This window comes from Chanodichthys erythropterus, chromosome 24 (genome assembly GCF_024489055.1).
Source record: "Chanodichthys erythropterus isolate Z2021 chromosome 24, ASM2448905v1, whole genome shotgun sequence".
Taxonomy (NCBI): Eukaryota; Metazoa; Chordata; class Actinopteri; order Cypriniformes; family Xenocyprididae; genus Chanodichthys; species Chanodichthys erythropterus.
The window spans coordinates 6,839,818-6,867,471 of NC_090244.1; the positions used below are offsets into that span (position 1 = coordinate 6,839,818).

Sequence of the window (27,654 nt, forward strand, 5' to 3'; positions counted from 1 at the left end):
TTGTGGGATATGTTTGTCCGCCAGTCACTCAATTTTCTATCATAAGGACTCTGTCTGATTGCATAAGCTTCCTACCCTGCCATCTGCTTGCGTTTGTTTTCTTTAAACATTTTGTTCGGTTAATATTAGTTTTTAAACGACGTCGATATGAAATAAACAGTGCTGTTATTGTTGTGCAGGTAAGCATCTTTATGTTATAATAATGCATAACATTGATTATGCTATCATCATAACGACGAATCACAAAATACCAAAAACAACGATTTCATAATTAAATCCGATCATATTGGCATGTCTTAACTGTTCGTGTGCGTTTTTTGTAATGAAGATGCATTCAATTAAATAGCCTATATAATGTATATCTAATGAAGTAGATGTATTCCCAGATACACAACATAAAGCGGGAAAGATTGAGATTTTTAAATATAATTAACTGTTATATTGTTGATGTTTTAATAGAAGTGAGATTTGTGAGATTTCAGAGCTTGTGTTGAATGATAACAAACACCACTGTCCTCTGAATCCTCTTAATGTACGATCTTTATATATTTATATTGAATATAGTGCATTACATGGATTTAATATGCATGTAAATAAGGGGTTTAAATTTGTAATATGCGAATTAATCACAATTATTGCAAGCACAAACCTTTTTAAAATTCATGTAAAGGTTTCGTTAAACGTACTTAAATGCTATAATTACATATAAATGATACAATGATAATATGACTTTAAATACAATATAATCTGTAGTGAAATTATATTATAGTGATTATTTTTATTTTTTATGAAATAAGCAAAATACAATCATTTTCACTAGCGGTCTCAGACGTTTGGAGCCGACTGATTCATGCAATCTCTTACACACACACACACACATTTGTGCATGTATTAATTTACATTTATAATAATGTCTGACAAATTACGCATCATGTTAAGTTGAAATGGATGGAATTTTTTATAATTGAATTACATTCACCTTAAATATAGGCCTGAATATGAAATTTAATCATCAAATTTAATATTATTATTCTTTTAATGTGTTAAATAGTCAATCTCTTAGTGCCAATGTATATTTAAATTTAATGTGTTTAATTTAGTTTGTTACTTTATGTAGCGTGGAGCACCAATCAGCCACCGATTGTCATAATGTTGGCACGCAAAGGCCTTTTACCTGATGGGTTCCTGTTAACACGTCTCGCTGAGGATGCCGCACAACCCAGTCGCATCCGGCCAAAGTCACAGAGGGCACGTTTCATCACCAAGAACGGCTCGTGTAATGTTGCCCACAAGAATATACGAGAACAGGTGTGATGCACAAATCAACTCTGGTCCATGCAAATGTTTAAATTCACTCACATATTGTTGTATAACATGTTATTAGACAACAGATGCAATTGTTGCTTCTCAGGGCCGGTTTCTCCAAGATGTTTTCACCACCATGGTGGACCTGAAATGGCAGCATTCCCTCCTCATCTTCACTTCGGCATTCCTCTGCTCCTGGATGCTCTTTGCCATGGTGTGGTGGCTCTTGGCGTTCGCTCACGGTGATCTGGAGCCTCGAGATCCCAATGAGCCCGGACCTGTGCCGTGTGTCACTTCCATTCACTCCTTTACATCTGCTTTTCTGTTCTCCATTGAAGTGCAGGTAACTGACCTTATCTAGAACAGTGTCAGCTGAGCTTAGTGCACCTAAATTGAGGTTAAAAGGTTTGTAAGATCATAAAAAACATGTTTCCGTAATGTCAGGTCACTATTGGTTTCGGAGGACGGATGGTGACGGAGGAATGTCCGCTGGCCATCATAGTCCTCATCATCCAGAACATTCTGGGCCTGATCATCAACGCCATCATGCTGGGCTGTGTGTTCATGAAGACGGCTCAAGCCAACCGGCGAGCAGAAACCCTCATTTTCTCGCGGAACGCAGTCATTGCGCCGCGGAACGGCAGACCGACGTTTATGTTCCGCGTCGGGGATCTGAGGAAGAGCATGATCATCTCGGCCACCATCCAGCTGCAGGTGACTAATGTCTTCTACTCTCTTAAAAATAAAGGTTCTTTATTGGGTTTTTGATGAAAAACCTTTAATATCCATGAAACCTTTCCATTGGACAGAAGGTTCTTTATAATGGGAAAAGGTGCAAAATGGTACTTTTAAAGGGATAGTTCACCCAAAAATGAAAATTCTATCATCATTTACTCACCCTCAAGTTGTTCCAAACCTCTATGAATTTCTTTCTTCTGCTGAACTCAAAAGAAGATAAACATTGACTTCCATAGTATTTTTTATTTGATTTTTTTTTTCCATACTATGGAAGTCAATGGGGTCCATCAACTGTTTGGTTACCAACATTCTTAAAAAAAATCTTCTTTTGTGTTCAGCAGAAGAAAGAGCTTCATACAGATTTGGAACAATTTGAGAGTGAGTAAATGATGATAGAATTTTCATTTTTTGGGTGAACTATCCCTTTAAGAACTGTGCACTGAAAATTTTTTTGGGGAACCCAGAATGGTTCTTCTGAGGCATCATTTCTGTCCAGAATGTCTTGACTTGAATTCCACCCTAATCTTGACTTCTGTTCCTCAGGTGATTCGGCGGACAGTGACAGCGGAGGGTGAGGTGATTCCTGTTTGTCAGCTAGATATCCAGGTGGAAAACCCTCTCAGGAGCAACGGCATATTCCTCGTCTCTCCACTTATAATCAGTCACACTATTGACAGAGGAAGTCCGCTGTACGAGGTCTCGGCGCAGTCGCTGGCTACAGAAGACCTGGAGATCATTGTTATTTTGGAAGGTGAATGGAGTGCATTTCTTTTTATTGTCTTTATCTTAAAATATGTTTCTAAGACACGTTTATAAAAGCTACTTAATGGGATAGTTCACCCAAAAATGAAAATTATCCCATGATTTACTCACCCTCAAGCCATCCTAAGTGTATATGACCATCTTCTTTCAGACGAACACAATCGGAGATATATTTAAAAATATTCTTTTTCCTCCAAGCTTTATAATGGATGTGTTTTGAAGCCATCCAAAAATGCATCCATCCATCCATCATAAAAGTAATCCATACGGCTCCAGGGGGTTAATAAAGGCCTTCTGAAGCAAAGCACTGGCTTTTTTTAAGAAAAATATCCATATTTAAAACTAACTAGCTTCCGCCAGGCGACCGTAAAAATACACATGTGCAAGCCGACTTATGGCAAATGAGTACAAATAGGGCTGTGCAACAAACTCAAGCTCCTCTTCTCTTGTATCGAAATCCTCTGACATTTCTCTTTAAAAATGATCTTTTAGACTTCTAACTCGTGACCGGTGTTTTGCTTTGCTCTATCCTCGGCGCTTCTGCGTTCGTCATTACGTCATGTGTCGGGTCAGAGGTCACTCTTCCACTGCAAATCGATGCGTACGGCCATCTGCTGGAAGCTACTTATTATAGATAATAAACTTTTAAATATGGATATTTTTTTGTTACAAAAACCCATCGCTTCACTTCAGAAGACCTTTATTAACCCCCTGAAGCCGTATGGATTACTTTTATGATGCATGGATGCTTTTTTGGGGGGGGTGCAAATCACCCCTCCATTCACTACCATTATAAAGCTTGGAAGAGCAAGGATATATCTGATACTCGTCTGAACGAAGATAGTCATATACACCTAGGATGAATTGAGATTGAGTAAATCATGGCATAATTTTAATTTTTGGGTGAACTATCCCTTTAAACGTCCTTATTGAACCAAGTCAGTAAAACCAGGCCAATAAATTGAAACAAGACAACCCTGAAAAACTAAAACCAAACTAAAGCAATGAAAGAGTGAAAACCAACTCTAAATTGAAAAGACAAACTGATGATATCTTATAAGGTTGCTGCTTACATAGCTCACTAGTTTTTGAAACAGAGCCGATGTGTCTGTCCTACCAGGTGTCGTGGAGACCACCGGCATCACAATGCAGGCCCGCACATCCTACACCCCAGAGGAGATCTTGTGGGGTCGGCGTTTCGTCTCCATTATGACGGAGGAGGACGCGCGCTACTCAGTCGACTACTCCAAGTTTGGGAACACAGTCCCCGTCCGGATGCCGGCCCTCAGCGCCAAAGAGCTGGATCAGACCAGGGGTGTGCAGGACAGCGGGCCCCATGAGGGTAAACCTCAGGGCTGGGGGCTGGTGAGAGCGGGACGGGGCGGGTACAGGAGGGGTGGCGGCAGGGCCTGTGATGACGCGGCATCCAAGCCGTGGTACGTAACAACGGAGAAAGAGGAGGAGAAGAAGGGTCAAAAGAAAACGGTGAAACTTGAGGAGATAGGCAGAGAGATTGAAGAAGAGACAATGGAGGACATGAGCGATTAAAGCACAGAAAAACCTTTTTTTTTTTTTATCTAAATGATCTAGCAGTTACTGGAGACATTAGTTGTCAAATATAGCACATAGGTCTCAAATAGGTTTTATACTACACATGTTTTGTAAACTGTCAAAACATGGACAACTTAGAATTTCGTGTAGATTTTGTCCTGTTCTGCTGGCAATATGATGAATTTTAGGATTGTTTTGACAGAGAAAATGTGGTACTTGGCAGTACTAGTCAAGCCGTGGCGCCTAGTTAGGGTAGACGACATAAATTGTTTGATGAGAATAAAAAGAGAGGCTGTGGGGCTTAAAAGTACAGTACATATAGTCAATTCAAAACGTCCATTAACATGACCAAAGAGCTTACTTAATTCACACTGAATTTGTTTCACTGTGCTACTACATATGTAAACATGCGCTATACCAAAGTCCCTTTCAGGCAAGTCATTTCACTCGGCGACCATCTTTGAAACGCCTCTCGTGCAGCTATTTTAGTCATGCGAGTGCAGTTCCTATCTCAGTGATTGGGGAACCTTCAAATTCTCTGAAGCTCTCTATTCACCAATTTTAAATTTCATATTTGAAATCACCAGTGAAATCTGACAACTGTTTCATAAATGTGTTTTTATGCTCAAATAGCTTTTTTTCAGGCAGGACCAGCCAATGCGCATGCACAGTCCAAAGCGCGTCTCAAAATAAAGAGTCTGAAATTGCATACTCTCTTGAGTAGGTACTTATTTTAATAAGTAATTACTTCACAACCACGAAAAAAGTATGTTCTACATGGTATTAATGTGTGTAGTACGAATGTAATCTGGACATACTATATTCACCATATTGCCCTTATCACGTGACCTACGGCATCAGCTGCGTCACGTCACTGCCATCCTCTCCTGTGGCCTCATGGGATAGTAAAGAGTCCATTGTATGCACACTTCAGAATCTTGCCAGATTTTTTGCCTACTCTTTTATGAGTACTGGACATACTTTTTTGTCACATACTGTTTTTCGGCTATTATATAATAGGGAAGTATGCGATTATTGGATGCAGCCTGTCTGTATCTATAGCAACTGGAGCTTCTAACAGCAGCCGCCGTGACGAAATGACTTTACCAATTTGCTTTATTTTCGTCCGCGAGGGTCTGCCGGCATTACTTTCGTTTTGTTCTTTGTTTATTTTGAATTAAAGTTTTGTTGAACGTTCGCCGGTTCCCGCCTCCTTCTTCCCACAACTACTAACCGTGTTAAAACGAAAGTAATGCCGGCAGACCCTCGCGGACGTCTGCCGGCCACACAAACATAATAAAACATAAAATAAAGTCCAGGCCTGGTCCTCTCTCGTCTTTCACTGATGTCGCTCCTCCTTTTATGCCTCCGGAGCTCCTCCGTGAGAGACTCGAGGCCGGCACGCCTCGCAGGTGATGCTCGTTTTCACTCGCGTCACCGGCCTCGCGCCGTTCCCTCACGGCTCTCGCCCGCCCTGCTCGTCACAAAAACAAACTGGAAACAGATATTAGAAGCGCAAAATGTATAATACAATATATAACTAAGCTAGCAGGCTAATCAGGTAGATGTATGCTATGCTAGTACATAAGCTAACTAAAGAAAAACAGTAAAAATGAGAAATGCTTGATTTCACAACCTATAGCTTCAGTTATATACTAGTATATGAATCAGGTAATTTAAAAGACATTAATAGTCATTATAATGCATTTTAAACTATATAAATTATAATGTGATTTTGCAGGAATTATAATCAGGTGCTAAATGTTGAACTTCTTTTAACTTGACGTTGCAAAGAGACAACAGTCAAACGCCCTCTAGTGCATGTTTACGTAGAAAAGCAATGGAAAAGCAGCAAAGTGAAATACAAAAACGTGTTTTGTGTGGCTCAATCCGTTTTATACTCCACAGCTTTGTTTTCATTCACGTCAAATTAAATATGGCATCTACCCAGACTAAAATATATTGCTGCTGCTGTTGAAGCAAACACGAGGCAGCTGTATATGTTTTGTATATTGGGTTTTGATTCCATAAACCCTTTTAAAATATTCCAGTTCTACCCTCCTAAAAAATCCAGCATTGCTGGTCACCAGCATAAGGTGTGTTTTGCATGCTGGGACCAACATGGGAAGCTGGAGAGCTGGTGGAACAGCAAACCAGCTCGGTTCTGCTTGGGAACAACATGACTGTGCTAGTCCACCAGCCAGACCAGCACTATACCAGCAATAACCAACATTAACCATCCATGGAACTCATGCTGGTTTATTCTGGATTTTTCAGCAGGGTGTTCTTTGCCTTTTTGTGTTCTCATCTTGTTTTATGAGATGTGATTGTGTTTATGTGACCTTTTTGTTTTTAATGTGGCTGTTTTTAGCTTGTAAATGTTGACATATAGTGTGTTTACATTGTGTGGCCTTGTGCAATTGTGTGTGAACTAGAGGACCTGATTGAGCACATCATGTTTGTGTTTCCCTAAGCTATTTAAATAATACATTCCGTGTTGATTTCACTGTTTACATATCAGCGAGTTAATTTATTTTGTGTATTTCATGTATTTAATAAAGTATATGACATTTTATATATCTGACTGAAGCACTTCCCGCAGTTTTCTTTACTTTTTTCGGAAAGCGGTGTGTTATATCACAGGATTAGGAGTCAACAGCTGGGCAGAGTTTACTTTTAGAGACTTTGCAGCATTGGTAGTCAGAGTGAAGCCGGCCCATCTGTGTTCAGAATGGTGGAGATTTTAAAATCGGCTGTTTCAAATCCACTCATCAGTCTAGTACTGTATACATATTTTCCCATTTTCTTTTTACTCAGTGTTAAGGTGCATTCGTGCCATGTCATAATTACGACCATCCTTGTAGAACTTGTAATTACAACGTGTAAACTCTGAGAGCTATGACTTGTACCACGTGGCCGCTGTACCACCTGACCACAGCAGATTTAAAGGGCCAGTTCACCCAAAAATGAAAATTCTGTCATTTATTACTCACCCTCATGTCATTCCACACCCGTAAGACCTTCGTTCATCTTCGGAACACAAATGAAGATATTTTTGTCAAAATCCGATGGCTTAGCGAGGCCTCAATTGACAGCAAGATCACTGTCAGATGCTCAGAAAGCTACTAAAGACATATTTAAAACAGATCATGTGACTACAGTGGTTCAACCTTAATGTTATCAAGCAATTTGTGCGGCAAAATAACTTTTCAACAATATATTGATGTGCGATTTCAAAACACTGCTTCATGAAGCTTCAAAGCTTTACATATCTTTTGTAGTCACATGATTTCAGTAAACAAGGCTTCGTTACGTCATAAGTGTTTTCGAAATTTCAATAGTTCACGTGACTTTGGCAGTTTGATACAGGATCCGAACTACTTATTCAAAAAAAAAAAAAAAAGTTTCATAAAGCTTCATGAAGCAGTGTTTTGAAATCACCCATCATTAGATATTGTTGAATAAAGTCATATTTTTTCTATTTTATTTTGGCACACAAAAAGTATTCTCGTCACTTCGTAACATTAAGGTTGAACCACTGTATTCACATGAACTGTTTTAAATAAATAAATTAATTGTCTTGCTGTCAATGCAGGCCTCACTGAGCCATCAGATTTTATGAAAAATATCTTAATTTGTGTTCTGAAGGTGAACGAAGGTCTTACGGGTGTGGAACGACATCAGGGTGAGTAATTAATGACATAATTTTAATTTTTGCGTGAACTGTCCCTTTAAGAATGATTGGTTTATGACATCAAAGTACCACAAGAGTAATTCGAAAGCATATGGAGCTTTATTTGCGGTAATTACGACATGGTGTGAATCCAGCTTTAGGTGCTGAATTTAAATGGCTAGTTGAAGTGGAGCTGTCCGCGGTGCTGAATGGACTCTTGAACTGGAAGTTTGAAACTGGACATTTAAGCTAGTAAGGAGTAAGACAACCCTTCAAAAAAAAAAACATAAGTACATTCTTTAAAAACGTAGAAATTCAGAAAATCAATTTTTTTTAATTGGTTATTTTACTGATGTAATGGTACCACATACAAAAGTCATATATGAAAAGATCAAACATTTGCTGCATTATTTTAAAATGTCAGCCAAAATAAAATGTATTTAAATAAAATTCATAACACAATGGTATTAGAATCAAAATAGTTTACAACAAACAGTGCTTTTTCGATTTATAAGTGGTTAGTCAAAACCAAACAATCACTAAATAATGGTACATAGTAAATATATAGATATGCATAAGAGGTATGGCAACAAAAAACCTCCGCAGAAGTTCTATTGTGAAATCATGCAGTGATGGAGCAGGACCAGAGGCCGCTGAGCACCGCCAGCAGGTATAAGAATGGCGTGCTTGCAGCTGTCACTGGCCCGCTGTTACACAGGTCAGTGTTGCAACACCTGTAAGTGTATTCTGATATCGACGGGAACTTCTGGGACAGACGAGAGTTATCACAGTCTGTGTATCGAATGCACCGGCGAATGGTCTTTCCACCTGGAAAATGAGAAATGTTTTAATCAGAGAATAGAATAGAATAGAATAGAATAGAATAGAATAGAATAGAATAGAATAGAATAGAATAGAATAGAATAGAATAGAATGTAAAAAAAAAAAATCCCAGTAAAAATTACAGTAAAAAAAACGGCAGCTGTGGTTGCCAGAACTTTACCGTAAAAAATACAGTAGCGACGTAAAAAAAATCTATTAAATTTATGGTAAAATAACGTATTTCACTAACTGATATAATGTTAATTTACCAACCTAATGACGTACTAATATCTGTTTTGTACCTTTATAATACACTGACAGTCACCAAACACAGTGGTGATAAGAGTCACATGATGAATCAAAGTTCATCACAAGCAGATTTTCCACAAGCTGAGAAGGACAACACTAACATATAGAAGGTGCACACAGTGTCATTCACACACACACTAAACACCATCGTAGTAACATGCATGAAATTTTAAAAATGCAATAAACATTAATTTAACAACATTAGATGTAACATAAAACCCTAACGTACATAACTGATTAGAAAAAAATGAGAAAAACTAAGAAGAAACGGAGTTATTTCAACGAAAATATATCAAATGTGAAGTGTCACGCAGGGAATTGTGGGAATGTCAATTTACAGTTTTTCACTGTAAATTTTACAATGAATTGTTATTTTTCACTTCCAAAAACTGTAATTTTACGGTATTTTACCGTAAAATTACATTAAATGTACCGTTAGATCTATTACAGTTATTCACCGTATATAGTACGGAAACTTTCTGTAAACCAATTGACAGTTTTTCACCGCATCATTTTTACAGTCTTTTACTGTTAAAATCACGGTAATTTTTTTACAGTGTAGAATAGAATAGAATAGAATAGAATAGAATAGAATAGAATAGAATAGAATAGAATACACTCTTAAAAATAAAGGTTGCATTGATGGTTCCATGAACAACCTTTAAAATCCATGTAACCTTTCAGATGCACAAAAGGTTCTTTATATTGGAAAAAGGTTCATTAGATTTTTAAAATGTTCTTCAAACTTAAAAAAAAAATATTCTTTTAAGAACTAATCACTAAAACTGTTCTTTGGGGAACCCAAAATGATTCTTCTAAGGCAGCAATGTGAAAACTTCCTTTTGGAACCTTTATTTTTTAAAGCAGAATAGAAGTTCACACTTAAAATTGTATGAACAACATTGCTTTAGATAACAAAAGATAAAGCAAACGGTATACTAATTATATTAAAAACACATTTTTCAAGCAAAACATTAAGTAAAGTCAGTAAGCTATACTGGTTAAAATCTACTAATTTTGCAAGATCAACCACTAACAATCATCTGAACAATAAATTCATGAAACATTTTACCTTTTGGAGAATTTAAGTTGGAGGTTATCCCAACTTAAGAGGTTATTTGATTTTTGATGATTTTTAAGAACATTCTTTTCAAGAATTCAAATTCTATTTAGGAATTCCTGAGTAGGAACTGCTTCATCTTTAGAACAATTTAAGAAAAAAGAAAAGAGTGTTTTGTGAATGTAAAATATTCGTAACTTTATTAGTTAGAAAGTAAGAAGGACATTCCGTGTTTGAAGCACTTCTTATTTTCCATTCCCTTTATGTATCAGTATTTTGTATGAATTTATTACTAAGAAATTTAGGGGCTGTTTACCAACACCATTTTCAACTAAAAATGGAAAACTTTTTATGCATTATGGCTTATTCACAAAAAAATGGTGTATTGGGGGCCTGAAAATGCAAACTTTTGAAAAAGGGGTTTTTGAATATGATACCATTATTGTGTTGTGAATTTGTGGGTCCGTGTGAAAGAGGATCGTTTTGATAACGTTGTCATCTGTACGCAAAAAACACAAAGGAAAAAGTTTTCATTTTTAGTACATCGTTGTCATGTAAACATACGCTTTAAGACTGTTTTATGGACATTTCTATTTCTAAGGGGGCATTTACAAACATTGTTTTCAACTAAAAAACTAAAAACGTTTTGGTGGTTCATTTACACGACAACAGTGTTCTGTGGCCTGGAAATGCAAACTTTTGAAAACGGGTTTCAAAGTGCAAGTTTTTGAAAACTATACCATTATCATTTCTGTGTAAACTACAAAAACTTGTATTTGTGAAAACGGTGACACTTCATGTGTAGTCAATATGTGCATAGTGTTTCTTTACAAATTGACATCAACTCCTGGCCTGGCATGAATAATACAGGGATTTTAGTCGTTTTCACTGATCCATGTAAACGGAAAATACTTTTCCATTTTTAGTACATCGTCGTCGTGTTAACATACCCTTAAACTCTAAAATTAAACCTTTTACTGTTCTCTTTTAATTCTTTATTCAACTCAATTTATTTGAAGAAACAAAAAACATTTTGGTGTTAACTTTTTCTTGCAGGATTAACATTTTTATGCTTTTGAAAACTAAATATCCCCAACACATGGGCCAAAGTGTGTCTAAATCACGCCTGATTATAAAAAAGGAGAAACAAAACTAGACAGTTGTCTAAATATATAAACTCATGACCTTTTCAAGAAATCCAGATTTGCTTTTACCTAGTAGCAAAAGGGTGAAGTTTGCTGAATCATACATTTGAAGGACCAATTATAGTAGAAAAATAAGGTAATGAATCATGTCACCTTTGCCATGCTCCTATTCTATAAAAACTATTGTACTGTCTTAGGGGATTCTCTGTGATTGATACAAGGTCCTCTTGGCCGTATTCTAAACCATTGTCTGGAGTCTGTCTGGTTACTGCTGAGCAGCAAGTTAGTGGAACACTATAGACCTTATTCCCAAGTGATAGTGTTCATAAGACACAAGACGTTATCTAACTCAGCTGACGTCGATTAGGAGATGTGCTAGAGGATAAACTGATAAGCGTCATCAGTAGACTTCCCAGATTAACTTTAAGGTGCAGTAAGCAATTTCTGAGAATCATTGTTGAACAGTATTATAAATCAACTCAAAGAAACACACCCCTCCCTTCATTGCTCCGCCCCCAAAATGCATGAATACGCAATGCAACACAACTGAAGCAATATAAAGCTTCACGAAAAATAAAGCAAAGATGATGACCAAACGACTAGGAAGAACAAAAAATGAACATACAGTAGACAACAGTATATAGAAGCAAGAGTTCATCTCTCTCTTGCTCACTCTCTCTCCTCCCCCATCAGGAGTGGACACGCCCCCTCTTGCTTATTGGCTACAAGTGTGTTGTGGTGCTCAGTCTGATCCACTTTCAAAAGCGTTTTTCAGAAATCACTCATCTTTAAGTCAGTTGCGTAGGGGAATTTCTACCACAATAGCCAATTAATTTACAAATTAATAAGTAATATTAAGTAAGTGATTATATTTTAGAGTAATTAGTAAAGTACAGTTTTTTAAATTCTTCTTTAGAGTAACTTACCCAACACTGCTCAACATCATTTGGTTAGAAGTTATTGCAAAAGTGGTTTAAAAAAAGTGAAGTTAGTTAGAAAATGCATGGAAATTACAATGGACACTTAGAAAATGGATAGGCTGATAGCATTTGTTAACTATGAACTGGAACTATTTGCATTGCAATGGGAAAAATGGCTAATTACATAACATCCCATTGGCCTGGTTTTATTTTCAAAATTTGATAAATGTTTATCTAATGTTGAATCTCAATAAACTTGTTTGTACATTGTTTGATATTTTATATGTAATATGAAGATATTTAAGTTTACTTTTTGGATGATATATTATAATAATGAAACAATAATATTTGTGTTTAAAATATATACAATGCACTAGTGTACAAGTACGCAGTAAAATCCCTAGAGTTAAATCAACTCTGCTCAGAGTGCATATGGTCCCTCTCTAAATAGTGTTAAAGTAGCACTAAAGCAGAATTAAAGTTAATGAGATAATTAAGCAATTAATAAAGCTGAAGTCAGTTGTAGTTCTTGTGTTTCTCTTTTCTTCAGTGATTCTGCTTGTTAACAGCAGGTGTTCATCACTAACGCACAATCATTAATTAATTAATTGCTTAATTATCTCATTAATTTTAACTCTGCTTCAGTGTTATTTTAACACTATTTAGAGAGGGACCATATGTACTCTGAGCAGAGTTGATTTAATATAATATCTTTGGATTAATATAATATAATATAATATAATATAATATAATATAATATAATATAATATAATATAATATAATATAATATAATATAATATAATATAATATAATATAATATAATATAATATAATATAATATAATATAATATAATATAATAGCCAAAGATTTTTTCTGTCTCAGGATGATATGTACTGCATACTAAAACTTTATCCACAAACCTTTCTCATGAAGATACAAACACGCGTCTTCGTAAGAACAAACTTGCTGCACAGTGCAATGGCCCCCAGTGTAATCCTCACACTTGTAGCATCGAAGAGACGAGCCTGCAGAGGAGAATCGCATTCCATAATGCTTAACGCCTGTTTCAAATAAAAAGCATTGAGGTCATGACCAAAGCCACACAAAAAAAAACAACCCGACAAAAAGTACCATATCCATTTAACTTACCCAAGCTAAGAGGCAAACAACAGACCAACAGAAAAAGTCCAAGAGAGCACTTCATCATGAGAAAACCTTCCCGACCTAAGAGACTGATAATGAATAACAATAAACTGAAATTAAACAGAACCAAAATGGGTGGAAATTTTATTGTGTATGTAGGCTACTTATATGAAAGCTGTAGGAAATACATCAGCAGCAGCAGAATTATATTAAATATATCACTTACCCTGCTCGAAAGTATTCAGATATCACAAACGTCCAAGCTTGTGCGTTTCAGCAAACCAAAAGCATTCCTCGTGCCACCTCTTCCCTGCTCGAGCTCTTGCCCAACCTCACCCTTGCCCTACATGAATGATGTCATTGATGGAGTTTCTCATAGATGCCAAGACCGATTAAACACCCAAAAAATGAGACATTATTTTTAACGGTCATTATTGTTATTATATCGTCTGTGGTGTTCCCTAGAAAACTTGTAAAATGAGAAACAATGTAGTCAGTGAGTTTTTCCTGCAATAAAAAAGCAAGCAAAATTCAATTGTTTAAAGCTCAGAAATTTGTTTGCATCTCAAAAACCATTTGCACTTCGCTTATCTTATCTTACACAGCCAGAAGAGGGTTATACTGACCTAAAATTGAGAGCATTCAGAATTTGCCTTAGTATACAGAATCTTAAAACAAAAGATCTTCACTCGATGTTTGGAACTTTAATTGAATCTAATTTTCTTTACAGCGTAACCACTGAGCACGAGAATTAAAACCCAATCCTTTCTGCTACGTTTCCCAACGCTGCAGCTGGTGGTTACAATAAGGCCTGTGTCACATTTCCCAGAGCCGTTCTGCAGTCATGGAAGCACTCAATTGAAATGTCATCTCAATGGCGCCCTTATTTTAGTCTGAATCTGAAAAGGCACAAAATACAACTGTGAATCTGTATCTGATGACAGCAGAACAATCGGGGTTGAGAAAATGGATTTGTTGGCATTTAAAACACAGTGAAGTGGCGCTGTTTGTGCGGCAGCCCACACAAGTACTCATGTTGTTGCTTTTTTTCCTACATTACCGAAGGGAACAGAAAAGTGTCAGAATGCTAATATCCAGGAGAAGGCGTGATGATTGGCCTCTTCCACAATGCCGGAATGGGTCTGTGTTTAAAGGAGTAAAGTCTAGGCACAGATGAACAATGAAGCTGTGGTCAGACAAGCAACAAAGAGCACTTGATCTTTGTTTGGGCTGTGGCGCTCTGTGCAGCATTTCAAATGATGTTTGTGTGTGTGTCTGGCTAATCCTGCTCACAAAAATAGATAGGAGTCAATTTCGGGTAGTGCTTAGTTTCAGTTTCCAGATTTTTTTTAATCCAGATATATTTATCCTGTAAAGTTAATTACACTAAATTTCAAATATCTGAACATATTTTTAGCATGCAATCATCATCATCATCTTTTTAAAGGGGTCATGACATGGATTTTTTTTATTATTTCGATATATTCCTTAAGGTTCACTTAAAATGTTAATACAGTTTATTTGGAAATAAAAAGCAAATATATGCAGAAAAATTATTATTTTCAAACCTCATTCTAACCCTGATCCATTTTTAAAGGGAAAATATCAGACTGTTTCCATGTTTTAGTGCTATAATCAGGTCCCCGTTGCATCTGCCAACCCAGAAAACATGAAAAACAACAACCCAGTAGCTTTGTTTTGGTAATCCATTCTCTGCAAGCATGTGAAAAAAATGTTCGCTCCCTTCTTGACGTATAGGAAGGGGATCTTATTATAATACAACCGCCTTTTAATCTGCATGTTTCCACCCACGGTGTGCCATTTTGTTTTCGCAAGCGAGGCAAAGCTGCAGATTAAGAAAATGTAAGTATTATTAAGAAATGTAATGTGTTTCTTCAGTTCAGGAAGCTCCACTTTCTGTGTGCTTTCCTTAGCATCCATTTGCAGAAACGTCCAATTGCATCCTAAAAGTTGTAACGTCTTCCTGAGTCTCTCAATCAGTGTTGACTCCGGTTTGAACAATGTAAGGCTGAACACCGTTACTGACAATCCTCATTTTGGCTGCGTGAGATTCTCCAGCTTTGTTGTTGTTGAGCAACCGAAGCGTGAAATGTTAAAGCCCCGCCCACTTTTGAAAAGCGAGCTGGGGGCAGCAGCTCATTTGCATTTAAAGGGACACACAAAAATGGTGTGTTTTTGCTTACACACAAATAGGGGCAATTTTAACAAGCTCTAATAACTGATCTGTGGGGTATTTTGAGGTGAAACTTCACAGACACATTCTGGGGACACCAGTGACTTATATTACTGTGGCGACCAGGGCGGGCGAGAGCCGTGAAGGAACGGCGCGAGAGTTAACGAGCTCCACCTGGGAGGCGCATCGGCCTTGAGTCTCTCACGGAGGAGCTCCGGGAGCATAAAAGGAGGAGCGACGACAATGAAGGACGAGAGAGGACCAGGCCTTGATATGATTTTATGTTTTATTATGTTGGTGTGGCTGGCAGACATCCGCGAGGGTCTGCCGGCATTACTTTCGTTTGTATTTGTTTATTTTATATTAAAGTTTGTTTGAACTTTCGCCGGTTCCCGCCTCCTTCTTCCCATACTTACGAACTACGTTACATTGGTGCCTAAACCTGGGAGGAAGGAGGGACATGCTGTCGGAGAGCCCTCGCTGCTGAGGGGGATCGCGGTGCTGTGGAGTTCGGGCAGCGCGGGAGTGAAGACCACGATAGGCTGCCCGAGGCGGTGGTGCTGGAGCCTTGTGAAAGGTGGGACGGAGACCTGGATGCCGTGCTCCTGGGACGAGGTGGGGTGGCTGCCATCCTGGAGGGAGCGGAGGAGTGCCTTCGTCTGCCGTGGGCTGGAGTCTGCTACTGTCCGCAATGAAGGGGAGGAGCAGGGGACGGCAGACTCGCTGCCTGCTGCCCTCAACCGGAGGAGCCATCGCCGGCCATCAGGAGGCGGTCGAGGATCGGCCGTCCACAGAGCGTCCAGTGCCATCGCATGGCACCGCGAGGAAAAGCCTCTCGGCTGGCTGAGGACCGAGCGGCAGTGTGTCCGGGAGCCGGACCCAGAATTTTTTTTTCTCTTTTTCCTCTCTATAAAGTTGAGATATATAGCTCCAGTTTTTTGTTTATTTTTGACCCCTCCATACCACAAGTGTTGATGGTTTTGCTCCTAAATTACTAATTTTTTTATTCCATGCACCTTGTTGGATGTGAGAAGTTGCACCAGACTATTGCAATTAATAGTATTATATTAGTAGTATTATATTAGTAATAGTATTATATAATTATATTACAATCTGTAACAATAAGAGAGACACTGCTGTTTACATTTAGTATGGTAAATAAAACATTTATAGTATAGGTATAAAAATATTTAAGTAGGCCTAATGAAATTTGAAGGAAATACATTTTCTGAAATGTTGCGCTTTCTTGCGCTTGAATGTTAATATGGCCCTCCTGTGAGGTGTCAAATCACAGAAACGGCCCCCCGCCAATTTGAGTTTGAGACCCCTGTTTTAAGCAATGAAACTTGCAGGATGTTTTGGTACAAAGATCTCTTATATGTTAAAAGATCAAGGTAAATATGATTTCTCATGTCATAACGCCTTTAATCTTAAAGTCATCTTACTGTATCTTTATCTATGACTAGTGAGACAATTAAGCAACCAGAGAAAAATGACCAAGACAATAAAAATAACATAAAAAAAAAAAAAACTTTATTAAACCATTATTTGTTGAATATAGATTCCATATGCTGTCATTTTAAGTGGGTTTCTATAATACATGTACACATTCTCTAGGCATACATTTCACATATAATTCATATTCTTGAGTTTCCAGTGTTATATTTTCAGGAAGAAGGTGTGTATGATGTGTAAATCTAAGCAAATGACATATTTCTCTGCAAAAAGAAACAGACTGAGAATATAAAGCTACAATTCACTTATTCCATTTGAAAAACTTGAAATCAGAAGTAACTTTGTTCCTTAGGACTTAGACCTAGTCTCTCCCACATAAAAACACATCATCAATAATTGTTTGAAAAACATTACATAATAATTCATAATACGGACAATGAACATTATTGTGATTACATGACAACTGTAAATCAAGAAGTACAAAATTATGAATCTAGACGTAACATTTACATTTGGTAGGCGTAGTATTTGATGAAAGAAAAATTAAAGCCTCAACGAAACAAAATCAGGCTCGACTTTGGCTCATTTGATCAGAATTCACCATTGAAGATGAGCAAACGTTTGCTTTGACACAGCAACGGTGTATAACTCCCAACACAATACGAGAAGATTCACTCGATGGCATACCTCACTGTGAGGTAACAGTCTGACATTCAAAAGCATTCACATACATGCATAAATGAAACAAAACTTTTGGATTTTTGGCAGCTCACTTATTAATCCTTTACACAATCATATTGCTATTCCAAATGAGTTCAGATGTGGGTATGCTATGACATCAATTGCTCACAAATGCTAACAAAAAAGCTCATTACTTTGAAACTTAATAGTTTGACAATAAATGAGAATAATCTTTTGCGTAGAGCAGAGTTTTTAAAATGTACATTCATTAAAACAGAATAAAAAATGGATTTATCTAAACGTTATCCCCAAAATACAAGCTTTCTGAGGCTCTAAACACATGCGAATTACATTCAGACGTGCAGAATGTAAATCTATTTCAAAATAAAGACAAGCTGTAATGACTCTAGAAAATTTTATTTATGTAAAACACTGCAGCACATGGAAGGTAGTCCAGTCTTAATAAAGCATGTGGATAGTTAAAGGTTAATGTAACTTCAGAGAACACTGCATTTAACTGCTCCTTTTTGATTTTGTACTATACAGTGAGAACAATCAATACTATTTAATATAGGTGCATTCATGGCATATTGTAATTACCGTAATTACGAAAATTTCAACTTGTAAAGTGTTCACATCCTCGTAGAGCTCATAATTACAACTCCTACTTGTACCATGTGACCGCTGTACCACCTGACCCAGCTCCATGTACAACGTTGCGTGTTGTCATCGCAAAATTACGGTAATTTCGACATGGCGTGAATGCAGCATATTATACTGCATGTATATGTTTGAGATTGATTGATGGCGCTTTAACATTTATATGAAATAAATTGACAAGTTGACTCATGTTTAATTTGAACTAAAACATTGCAAATATAACTATAAAATCCTTAATTTAATAATTAATTAATAATAGATCTCTAATTTTTTTGGACCTTGAGAAATTATATTTAAATATAGTTATGAATGAAAAATATGGACATTTCTTGAACAAAATAAAAAGGGCAAATCCATAGGCATCTTACAAAACATGCTTGATCATATTGGAAACTCTAAATTCCAGAGTTTTGCTTTAAGGAACATTATTAGTAAGTTTTAAACTTGCTTGTTTTTAAGGACATACAATTTAAGTGTAAAATATATATTGCACAGTTATAATCGATGGACTTTAGTGGCAAGTACGGCAAAATTAACTAATTAAAAGTCAGTGAAAAAATATATGCTGCTGACCATAAGACATGCACTGATAAATTACACGAATGCACATAATAACACAATCAAAAATACAAAAGATGTGTTCTTGTATGACACTGTTTCAAAAAGAGCTATTCTTTCAGGTACTTAACATCTAAAAAATTATTCCAAAGGTAAATAGTTGTACAGTGTCGCCTACTAGTGGTGACGTCATGCACAAGCATTTGAATCGGATGAAAAGTATGGCTGAGGAAGTCAGAGTGTGATCATATTTGGGGCTTTTACTACTTAAAATATTTTCTGTTCATCATTTAAATTTTCAGTAAACATTTGACTATTTAGGCTGCCTATATGCAGCATAAAAGTAAACATATGATATATGTGTTGCTTTGATGCAGCATCCGAATAAAATCGAGTAAAACCGGAATGAAAATTTAACTATAATATAATTTGAACATGTACCAGAAATCAAACTCTAGCATTTGGTAAAAGAACAATTGGTAAAGAATTCAAACCTTGCATATTTAGGCTATATACTTTAAATCAGATTGGATGTAAACTGCACATTACAGGTGCCCAATTGCATAAAGTATTATGGCACATCAACATGTTTTCAAACCATTTTTACAAGTAATCTTAAGCGTAATGATTAACTTAAAGCAGGATTCCTCTAATCTGTCCTGCAGAGTTTAGCTCAAACCCTGATCAAACTCACCTAGTTGTAATCTTCTAGCAACTCTGAAGACTTTGATTAGCTTGTTCAAGTGTGTTTAATTAGGGCTGGAACTAAACTCGACATGGTAGTTGCCCTCCAGGACCAGATTTGAGGAACCCTGACTTAAAAGAGCATCTAAAATAAGATATAAAATGTTAGGAATATACTGCATGGCAAAATAGTGGCTATTTCCATTCCAATTACTGATAACCAGCATAAAGAACATGCTATAAAAATTAAGCATTTTTGTTAGATCATTTCCATACACACAAGTCTACATACAAATACAGAATGATTGCTCGAATTATATTGCAGACAGAATAATAAAACAGTTTTTCCAGAAAGTTTTTAGTTAAATCAGCTTTTGCAAGAAGGTAACATTTTCAGAGATTACAAAAGACTGAAAGGAGGCTTCACTCACCAATGCCTGATGAAATGGTGCTCAGTCGAACATTCACCTAATGGCAACAATCCTCACAACTAGAAAATAGTTTCTCTTTGGAACAAAAACACATAGCAACACATCACAACCAATTACATGAACATTTTAAAGTGTTTCATGTGCCTGCGACCTGCAAAGGCATTCATACCGACTCTTAGAGAAGATGCTGATCTAGGCCATTTTAGCAGCAGGGCCAGAGTCAAACTACTTGGCCAATCACATTATAGTCCCGATCAGCCCTTTTCCAATGAGATGGCTTTTTTGGAATCATATTGGCTGAGGAATTGGCTCTGATCAGTCAAATATCAGGATAATACTCTGCATTTATATCCATATTGTGCAACACAGACTTTTGTTCGGCGGTGGACATTCTGCTCAGCACCTCTGCTGAGAGCGAATAGCTGTTCCCAGATTTCTCTTCAAACCAACTGTCCAATGCTCGCTTTCCATCAAAGCTACCAATAGGCGGTCCATTAATGGCCAAGGTGAGCAGATCATTGATCTGATCCAGAGTCAGTCTGGAACGGCTATTTCGGCGCACTTTTTGCAACGAGCCTCTTCCTTTGTCGCAGCATGTTGTTGACGTTGGCAAGACCCTGACGACCTGCAGGATGTGATTGAGAAGAGGAAAACGTTGCTTGTATCTGAAGATGTGGCTGACTACTTCTTTAAAACCATTCACACTACAATAATCAGCTTTCAGATCCCTCCATTCAACCACAAGGCTTCCTCTGGCATCTACTCTTTCTTGAGAGAGCTCGCGTCCGGATGAAGGAATAGTCTCCAGGTGGTCAAAAATCACAAGGATCTCCTCCTCTCCATACGCGCCAAGAACATCCCTGTTAAGTGGCCATGAGGCCAGGTCAAGAACCTGACAAGCCTGGACCACTGTGCGACTGCGTGGATCAAAACGTTGGGCAAGGATGCCTTGACTTCGCTGACAGATCTTTTCTCGAATGGACTGAAACTTGGACTCGGCAACCCGCAAGTTCTTGAGGTCCACTCCATTGAAACTCTCTCGAAAGTTGTCTTCAAACTCCTGTAGGTACTCCCCTGGGGAATCCACCAATTGGCCAATCTCATGAATGGCATCCTCAATTTTTGCGTCCACCTGTGACGCCAACAGATAGTCCCCCTGAAAGATGAAAGCAAGTCGTGAAAAGATGGCAATGATGTCCAACAGAAAATAGATCAGCTTCACGGACTGATAGTCCAACAGGAACTGTAGGAGAGACAGAGCGATGGCAGCAGCATCACCTCTCTGGGTTTGGCTGCTTATGCTCTTCAAGTGAGCAACCACCTCCAGATAGTCCTTAATTAGGGCATTGAGAACATTGGGTTCCCCTATGATCCAACGAACAGCCCTTATATCCCCAAGAAATTCAGCTTCCTCAGAGAGAGTTGGTGCTGTAGACCTCAGCTCAGCCATCAAACGTGGAGAATACCGGTAGAAACTGAGCAGTTGCTTCAAATTGTTCTCCAAATCCTCCAAGCAAGACAGTTCCTTACCACTGATGGCGTCCAGAACCTCTAAATGGGGACGATGGATCATCACAGGTAGACACAACACCCAAGGGATTGTCTTTCGAATGGCTACGTAAAGATTTGCCCTCAGACTAGAGGAAATGTTTGAGCCATCTATTCCCAAGCCAACAACTAGCATGTCCTGGAGTCTTAACCCGAGGACACCAAAGGCACGATCCACGGCCTGAAGGTAGCCTTCCACGTTGCCTCCGCAAAGCCTTTGCAGGGAGAGGAACTCGGTGACAGGAAGCCCATCAGTGGTGGTGAACTGGACGTAAACGGCAACAGTGTCAGCCAGGAGATCGTCATTCTGTCCATCCATGATGATGCTTAGAAAGGGCGAAAGGCGAATCTTCTCAGCCAGATCCTCTTTGAATGTTCGAGCGATGTGTTGGATTAGAATCTGACAGTCATTTTCGTTCATGTACTGATCCACCACTTTGAGGTCGCACTTCTTGAGGAGCTCTGCCAAGGGTCGCAGATCGGAAAATGGCCGCCCTTCCAAAGCCAGATGGTAGGCAGCGTTGAAGAGTGTCATCATATTACGACACATCTCCTCAGTCTTCTCTGGGTGCATGCGAAGTTTGTAAAGCTGCAAACACTTCTTGTGCAGATTACTCTGGCTGTGCAGTTTAATGGTGTGGATCTTGAATTGCTTGGAGCCGATGATAAAAGCAGAAGTACGGGAGGACTGGACGGTGTATTGTCGGCACACGTGGCACCACATCTCATTCAGTGTGGGTGAATAACGGAGAAACCAGAACTTCTTCAGCCACTCCTGTTTGAAGCGGCGAATCCGACGACCTGAGCCCACCGAGAGCTTTGAAGACTCATCCGCAGCCACCATGAGGTCAGCAGAAATGGATTCATCAGCAGAATCAACATCCTGGTCATCCTCTTCAAGCGCAGCTGGGATGGGTGTCATGGCATCTATGAAAGATGAGCAAACAGAGCATGACATTAAACTGAACACAAATATGAAGCAGAATTAAAATCAAGAAACAATTCTTTACTGGTTAGATTCGGCATGAATTATGGTTTCAGAGTTTCCATACCTATTATAAGCACAACTTCTCAATACAGTTCACATTTATCTCAAGTCCTACATCAATTTTTAAAATATGATTAAATTAAAACATTTTTGTTTCTGAAAAACAACAAACCAAACAGGCAGAGAACTAAACTTTAGTGGCAGGTTTCAAAAAGAAAACACTCATTAATAATTTTATTAAAGCTTTTAATTAAGAGTGCACTTCCATTTGAAACATTTCAACAAATACGGCAATCACACAATCAATGGCAAAAATGCAAAAAACAACAAAAGAACGCAAACTTTAGTTGATGAATTAAGAGACAAAATGTATTTATATAGCCATATATTTTAAGAACATCAATATTAAAATCTATTGCAGAAAGGCTCTCATCCATGGTAGCATTTCATCCTAGGTGCAAACCTACCTCTGAGATCCTCACTAGGAAGGGGCTCAGATGGTGCTACAGGTTTAATTTCAGCATGCCCCTGTCCTCTGAGACGGAGCAGTTCAGCCTCCAGCTCACGTATTCGTCGTTTTAGCCTCACACAGTTTGGGCAGAAAGATGTCGATGGTCCTTCACCGGTCAGGGTGGCATCTTCTTCCGTGTCTTCCATTTTAATACATTTGGCATCAAAGCCACTCTCGTGGTGCTCCATGGAAGCCAATCCAGAGGCAAAGACTGACACTTTACACTCACCGTCAGGCTGGCTGAAAACCTGGCAGACATTTGTTCTTGCTCTTGGAAAAGACAAGGTGCTGTTCAGGGGGTTGTTCTGACTTTGATTAGCCTCCAGAGATGCTTCCAGAACATCTTTGAAAATGAGGTCAATCTTCTTTTTCTTGGCCTGGGGCTGGTTTTCTGCCTCATCACTTCCATGCTTACTTAGGGTCCTTCTACCGTGCATTGCAGATCTTAACACTGGACCTTTGGGCTCATCATGCTCTTCTAATTTCACTCCTGCAATACAATACCGCAATGGTTAATAAGGCAAATGAACACTATCAGTATATTTAAAAAAAAAACTGTAAAATATAAATCTTGGAAAAAAGTACTGTATGATAGCTAAAGCAGGATGAGTAAAAAGATTTTGTATATAAAATATAATCCCATTTCACTTACCTGTTAAACCATTGCAGGCCTTGAACATCTCGTCTGGGTACTTTTTTGTTGATCAAAAATGTTTAATATGAAATAAGTTATATTTTGGTCTGTTCCTCACACAAATCTTTCAGAAGATTTGAAATATAGCGCACAAATCATATGGACCACATTTGCGATACTTTTATGATACCTTTGGATCCCTTTTGAATCTTGAAACCTCACATTAACTGTTAGTGAAAAATAAAGTACGACCAGTAGGATTCTTTCTCCTTTGTGTATTTCAGAGAAGAATGTCATAAAGAAACAACATAGGAATGAGTATGTAGTGCTAATTTCTGTCTGAACAACTGTTTAACTACTTTTTAATAAACTGCTTATTACTAGCAGAATATGACATGGGTATAGTATTCTTCTCGGAACTGTTCACAAATTTGAAATGTACATATTTATGGCAGTGCCGTTCATAACACCAAACTGGAACCATGTAGCTTTTGACAACAAAATACTTAATCGCCATTTATATTCTCTTGCAAATAAGGAGGAATGAAAATGAATATTGTTGTGAGTTTTCAGTCTTGCTGCCTAGTTCAACAACATTCAATCTAATCCAGCAAACCAAAATTTCTTCCCATAAAATGTGTTTTATACTGAAAGAACCAAGTATTTTTAACTTAGATGATTTCATTTTGATAAAATGGTTGTAGTTCAAGGTAATTTTTCAAGAGTCGCCAAACCTGCATTCAGCTCTGCAGTGTTTTAGCAGCCTCTTACAATGTGTTTGGAGGTTCCTTAACCTCTGACCTATTTCGAAATCCTTCAGTATATTTTATTTTTTTCTCAAGCACCAGCAAGAGGTGTCTCACCTGTGTCTAGATTGCGATCAATGCTGTCCCGAGACACACTCTGCAGTCGCCTCATGTACTCGCTGCTGTACCACACACAAAGTTTCTCATCCACCTTCAGTCTCTGACACACTCTGAAGTAGATTTGATCGCCATGTTGAAATGCACTCAGGTTCTTTTCACTCTCATCCGAAGAAATCTTAATAAACCTGAGAGGAATAAACAAAATTGCACTGAAAACAACCATATAAATATAACCAAAGTGACTAAAAGAACACTTGGTTACTACAGTAGCACAATTTTCTTAGAAATTAAAAAGAAAAGACAAATTAAAGTGGTATTGGTATTACCTCATCCAGTTAGCTGTAGTTTCATCACTCCCATCAATGAATTTATATTTGTTGTCCTTATCAACAATCTGTAATAAATACATTTGGCATTAAAATACATACATCTATGCTAACTGGTGATTAGACATACAACATAACCTACCATCCAAGAGTATGGCCCTGAAGGTTTATCTGAGGTCATTATTTGGCCTTGATAAGGACCAAACAGCGCCCCCTTTGGTATATTTTCATCCTTGCAGCAGACATCCACCTTATCACCATCTCTGCGGACATCAATGCCTGAGGGTACAGTGAGAGCTGCCCGATTGGGCACCCCTGATGCCACAGGAGTGTCTGGCACAAAGACAGGTGGCCCATGGGTAGGGCACTCCTCCAAGAAATACTTCTTGCACTCTTCACAGACTGTATAATAAGCAATGGATAAAAAAAGCATAATTATATGCATGTATGGATGTATATTATTTAAATTATACTATATAAAATTCTAATCCGATACTAAAATTTCCACAGACCTAAACAATACTTCGATTTAAAGGATTAGTTCACCCAAAAATGAAAATTCTGTCATTAATTACTCACCCACAAGTTGTTCCACAACCATAAGACCTTTGTTCATCTTCGGATATTTTTCATAAAATCCAATGGCTCAGTGAGGCCTCCATTGCCAGCAAGATAATTAACACTTTCAGTGTCCAGAAAGCTACTAAAGACGCATTTAAAACAGTTCATGTGACTACAGTGGTTCAACCTTAATGTTATGAAGTGACGAGAATACTTTTTGTGTGGCAAAAAAACAAAATAATGACTTTATTCAACAATATCTAGTGATGGGCGATTTCAAAACACTGCTTCATGAAGCTTCGAAGCTTTATGAATCTTTTGATTCGAATCAGTGGTTCAGAGCGCGTATCAAACTGCCAAAGTCACGTGATTTCAGTAAATGAGGCTTTGTTACGTCATAAGTGTTCACCACTGGGGGCGTGACTTTGGCAGTTTGATATGCGCTCTGAACCACTGATTCAAAACAAAAGATTCATAAAGCTTCGTGAAGCAGTGTTTCATAATCGCCCATCACTAGATATTGTTGAATAAAGTCATTTTGTTGTTTTTTTTGGCGCACAAAAAGTATACTCGTCGCTTCATAACATTAAGGTTGAACCACTGTAGTCACATGAACTGTTTTAAAGACGTCTTTAGTTGCTTTCTGGGCACTAAAAGTGTTATTTGTTTGCTGTCAATAGAGGCCTCACTGAGCCATCGGATTTTATCAAAATTATCTTAAATTGTGTTCTGAATTAATTAATGACAGAATTTTCATTTTTGGGTGAACTAACTCGTTAAGAGAAAAGTGAATAATACTTACACCAAAAACTGGTACAGTGCTCATGGTCAACTTTTAGTTTTTTGTTTGGCTCTTCAGTTGACTTCTTATTTGAGGCACTAGGGTAAATAGGTAGAAAATAAAAACTGCTTATTACTAATTCTACCTTTATGCACAGTAATTGCTTTTTTTTTTTTTTTTATGTTTTGTATTGTTCACACTTTGTAAGTGTACTGACCTGGTGCTGCATTCGCCCTCAGTCTCCATGGGAGAATGGTCTGGAACAGCACAGGAATCTGCCATCTGGGCAGGAAGGAGAGACTCCTGTGTGCCCCGTTTCACTTCGACATATTCTTCTGTTCTGAAATTCATCAGTTAAACTTTTTACTCACATTTTTGTGCTGATATAATTTGTAATAAAACAAATGCATTTTTTTTTTTACTAGTGTTCTCAAACTTTGCTATATAATTTTAAACCTAAAATCCCGATACTGTGGGGGTAAATAAGTTCATGTCCATGGCACCGTGACGTCATGCTGGCTTTACCTTGTCATCTCATTTGCATATGTTGGTTATACATGTTCATTTTAAGTTGCTTTCATGAAAACATACATAACGCACAGCACGCTCAGTAAACTCGAAAAGTGACCGCAAGAAACCCTCACTCCGTTCTGCTGACGTTTCCGATCCAGAATCCACTTCCAAAATATTTCAGTCACAGAGCAGCGCTCTGATTGGCCAAGCCGGCCATCACTCATAAACTACAAGAGCTGTAAGAGAGACGAGTGCAGGAAAACAAATAGGACAACAATACTCTCTTGAAAGACAAAACTGCTGCAAAGTTGTGTTCGTCTAAACATTGTGAGGTAAACATTGCACATACGAGCAAGCGCGGGTGATGACAACGACGGTACGCAATGCTTCTGCACGCTCTCTGTCCGTTTAGCGTCTGCAAGGCAACTGGCAATTTGCCTAACGCTTTCGGAAGCCATTTTCATTGGCCACATTGGCTAGTGAGTGTAACTCACCGTCTATGGAATATACGCAGTGCGTCGCGGGGTCTTTGGTGGTCTTCTTTAGCCGTGGCGCGTCTCGTCTTTGAAGATACGCGGCGGTGACGCAACAGCACGGGGGGATTTCACTAGTCCCGGGCGATGCAAAGTTTATCATCTCCAAATGTTTGTAACACAGTCAGCTGCTTCTCTCTGCTATGACCACCATCTTTTTATTACAGGAAATGACATGGAAAACGGAAGAAAGCGGCGTTTGTGCAGACCGGGCACAAAATTTCAGGAAAGGGAAAGTTAGATTGTGTATGTTAAGTTGGGAGGCAGCGGTGCGCGCGTTTCATGTGCGTTCGTTTTCGAAA

The 27,654-nt window shown here is 38.1% G+C and overlaps 3 protein-coding genes across 9 annotated transcripts; 1 reads left to right on the top strand and 2 right to left on the bottom strand.

Moving 5' to 3' along the window:
* The first annotated feature begins 69 nt into the window (after nucleotides 1-69).
* Nucleotides 70-5,437, top strand: kcnj11l (potassium inwardly rectifying channel subfamily J member 11, like). Of its 2 annotated transcripts, none has more exons than XM_067379819.1 (6): nucleotides 70-179; nucleotides 1,118-1,308; nucleotides 1,385-1,648; nucleotides 1,750-2,019; nucleotides 2,587-2,794; nucleotides 3,926-5,437. In XM_067379819.1, exons 2-6 carry the CDS (start codon nucleotides 1,150-1,152, stop codon nucleotides 4,351-4,353), a joined length of 1,329 nt encoding a protein of 442 aa, XP_067235920.1. In that variant the 5' UTR covers nucleotides 70-179; nucleotides 1,118-1,149; the 3' UTR covers nucleotides 4,354-5,437. The 2 variants fall into 2 exon arrangements, with proteins under 2 accessions (XP_067235920.1, XP_067235921.1); XM_067379820.1 differs by having other exon boundaries at nucleotides 1,412-1,648.
* Nucleotides 5,438-8,459: 3,022 nt separating this feature from the next.
* cd59b (CD59 molecule (CD59 blood group) b) lies at nucleotides 8,460-13,722 on the bottom strand. 2 transcript variants are annotated; one of them, XM_067380205.1, is made up of 4 exons: nucleotides 13,655-13,722; nucleotides 13,435-13,517; nucleotides 13,206-13,310; nucleotides 8,460-8,857 (listed from the first exon to the last, which is right to left on the bottom strand). In XM_067380205.1, the coding sequence occupies exons 2-4, from the start codon at nucleotides 13,490-13,492 to the stop codon at nucleotides 8,652-8,654; spliced, it is 369 nt and encodes a 122-aa protein (XP_067236306.1). In that variant the 5' UTR covers nucleotides 13,493-13,517; nucleotides 13,655-13,722; the 3' UTR covers nucleotides 8,460-8,651. The 2 variants fall into 2 exon arrangements, with proteins under 2 accessions (XP_067236306.1, XP_067236305.1); XM_067380204.1 differs by having other exon boundaries at nucleotides 13,206-13,346.
* Nucleotides 13,723-17,178: 3,456 nt separating this feature from the next.
* prdm11 (PR domain containing 11) lies at nucleotides 17,179-27,548 on the bottom strand. Of its 5 annotated transcripts, XM_067379949.1 has the most exons (9): nucleotides 27,314-27,357; nucleotides 26,832-27,055; nucleotides 26,524-26,646; nucleotides 26,328-26,404; nucleotides 25,107-25,366; nucleotides 24,965-25,032; nucleotides 24,636-24,823; nucleotides 23,095-23,628; nucleotides 17,179-22,566 (listed from the first exon to the last, which is right to left on the bottom strand). In XM_067379949.1, the coding sequence occupies exons 2-9, from the start codon at nucleotides 26,837-26,839 to the stop codon at nucleotides 20,411-20,413; spliced, it is 3,414 nt and encodes a 1,137-aa protein (XP_067236050.1). In that variant the 5' UTR covers nucleotides 26,840-27,055; nucleotides 27,314-27,357; the 3' UTR covers nucleotides 17,179-20,410. The 5 variants fall into 5 exon arrangements, with proteins under 5 accessions (XP_067236050.1, XP_067236048.1, XP_067236051.1 ...); XM_067379947.1 differs by lacking the exon at nucleotides 26,832-27,055 and having other exon boundaries at nucleotides 26,524-26,641; nucleotides 27,314-27,548; XM_067379950.1 differs by lacking the exon at nucleotides 26,832-27,055 and having other exon boundaries at nucleotides 27,314-27,451.
* Nucleotides 27,549-27,654: the final 106 nt, after the last annotated feature.

Bases quoted from the DNA above. Each gene is read 5' to 3' on its own strand.
- kcnj11l (XM_067379819.1), top strand. From the start codon at position 1,150: ATGTTGGCACGCAAAGGCCTTTTACCTGATGGGTTCCTGTTAACACGT. The intron at 1,649-1,749 runs GTAACTGACCTT...CCGTAATGTCAG, and splicing joins TGTTCTCCATTGAAGTGCAG to GTCACTATTGGTTTCGGAGG. The intron at 2,020-2,586 runs GTGACTAATGTC...TCTGTTCCTCAG, and splicing joins CGGCCACCATCCAGCTGCAG to GTGATTCGGCGGACAGTGAC.
- cd59b (XM_067380204.1), bottom strand. From the start codon at position 13,492: ATGATGAAGTGCTCTCTTGGACTTTTTCTGTTGGTCTGTTGTTTGCCT. The intron at 13,347-13,434 runs GTAAGTTAAATG...TATTTGAAACAG, and splicing joins TTGTTTGCCTCTTAGCTTGG to GCGTTAAGCATTATGGAATG. The intron at 8,858-13,205 runs GTTTGTGGATAA...CTCATTTTCCAG, and splicing joins TTTGTATCTTCATGAGAAAG to GTGGAAAGACCATTCGCCGG.
- prdm11 (XM_067379947.1), bottom strand. From the start codon at position 27,455: ATGATAAACTTTGCATCGCCCGGGACTAGTGAAATCCCCCCGTGCTGT. The intron at 26,642-27,313 runs GTGAGTTACACT...ATTTCAGAACAG, and splicing joins CTGCGTATATTCCATAGACG to AAGAATATGTCGAAGTGAAA. The intron at 26,405-26,523 runs GTCAGTACACTT...TATTTACCCTAG, and splicing joins GAGGGCGAATGCAGCACCAG to TGCCTCAAATAAGAAGTCAA.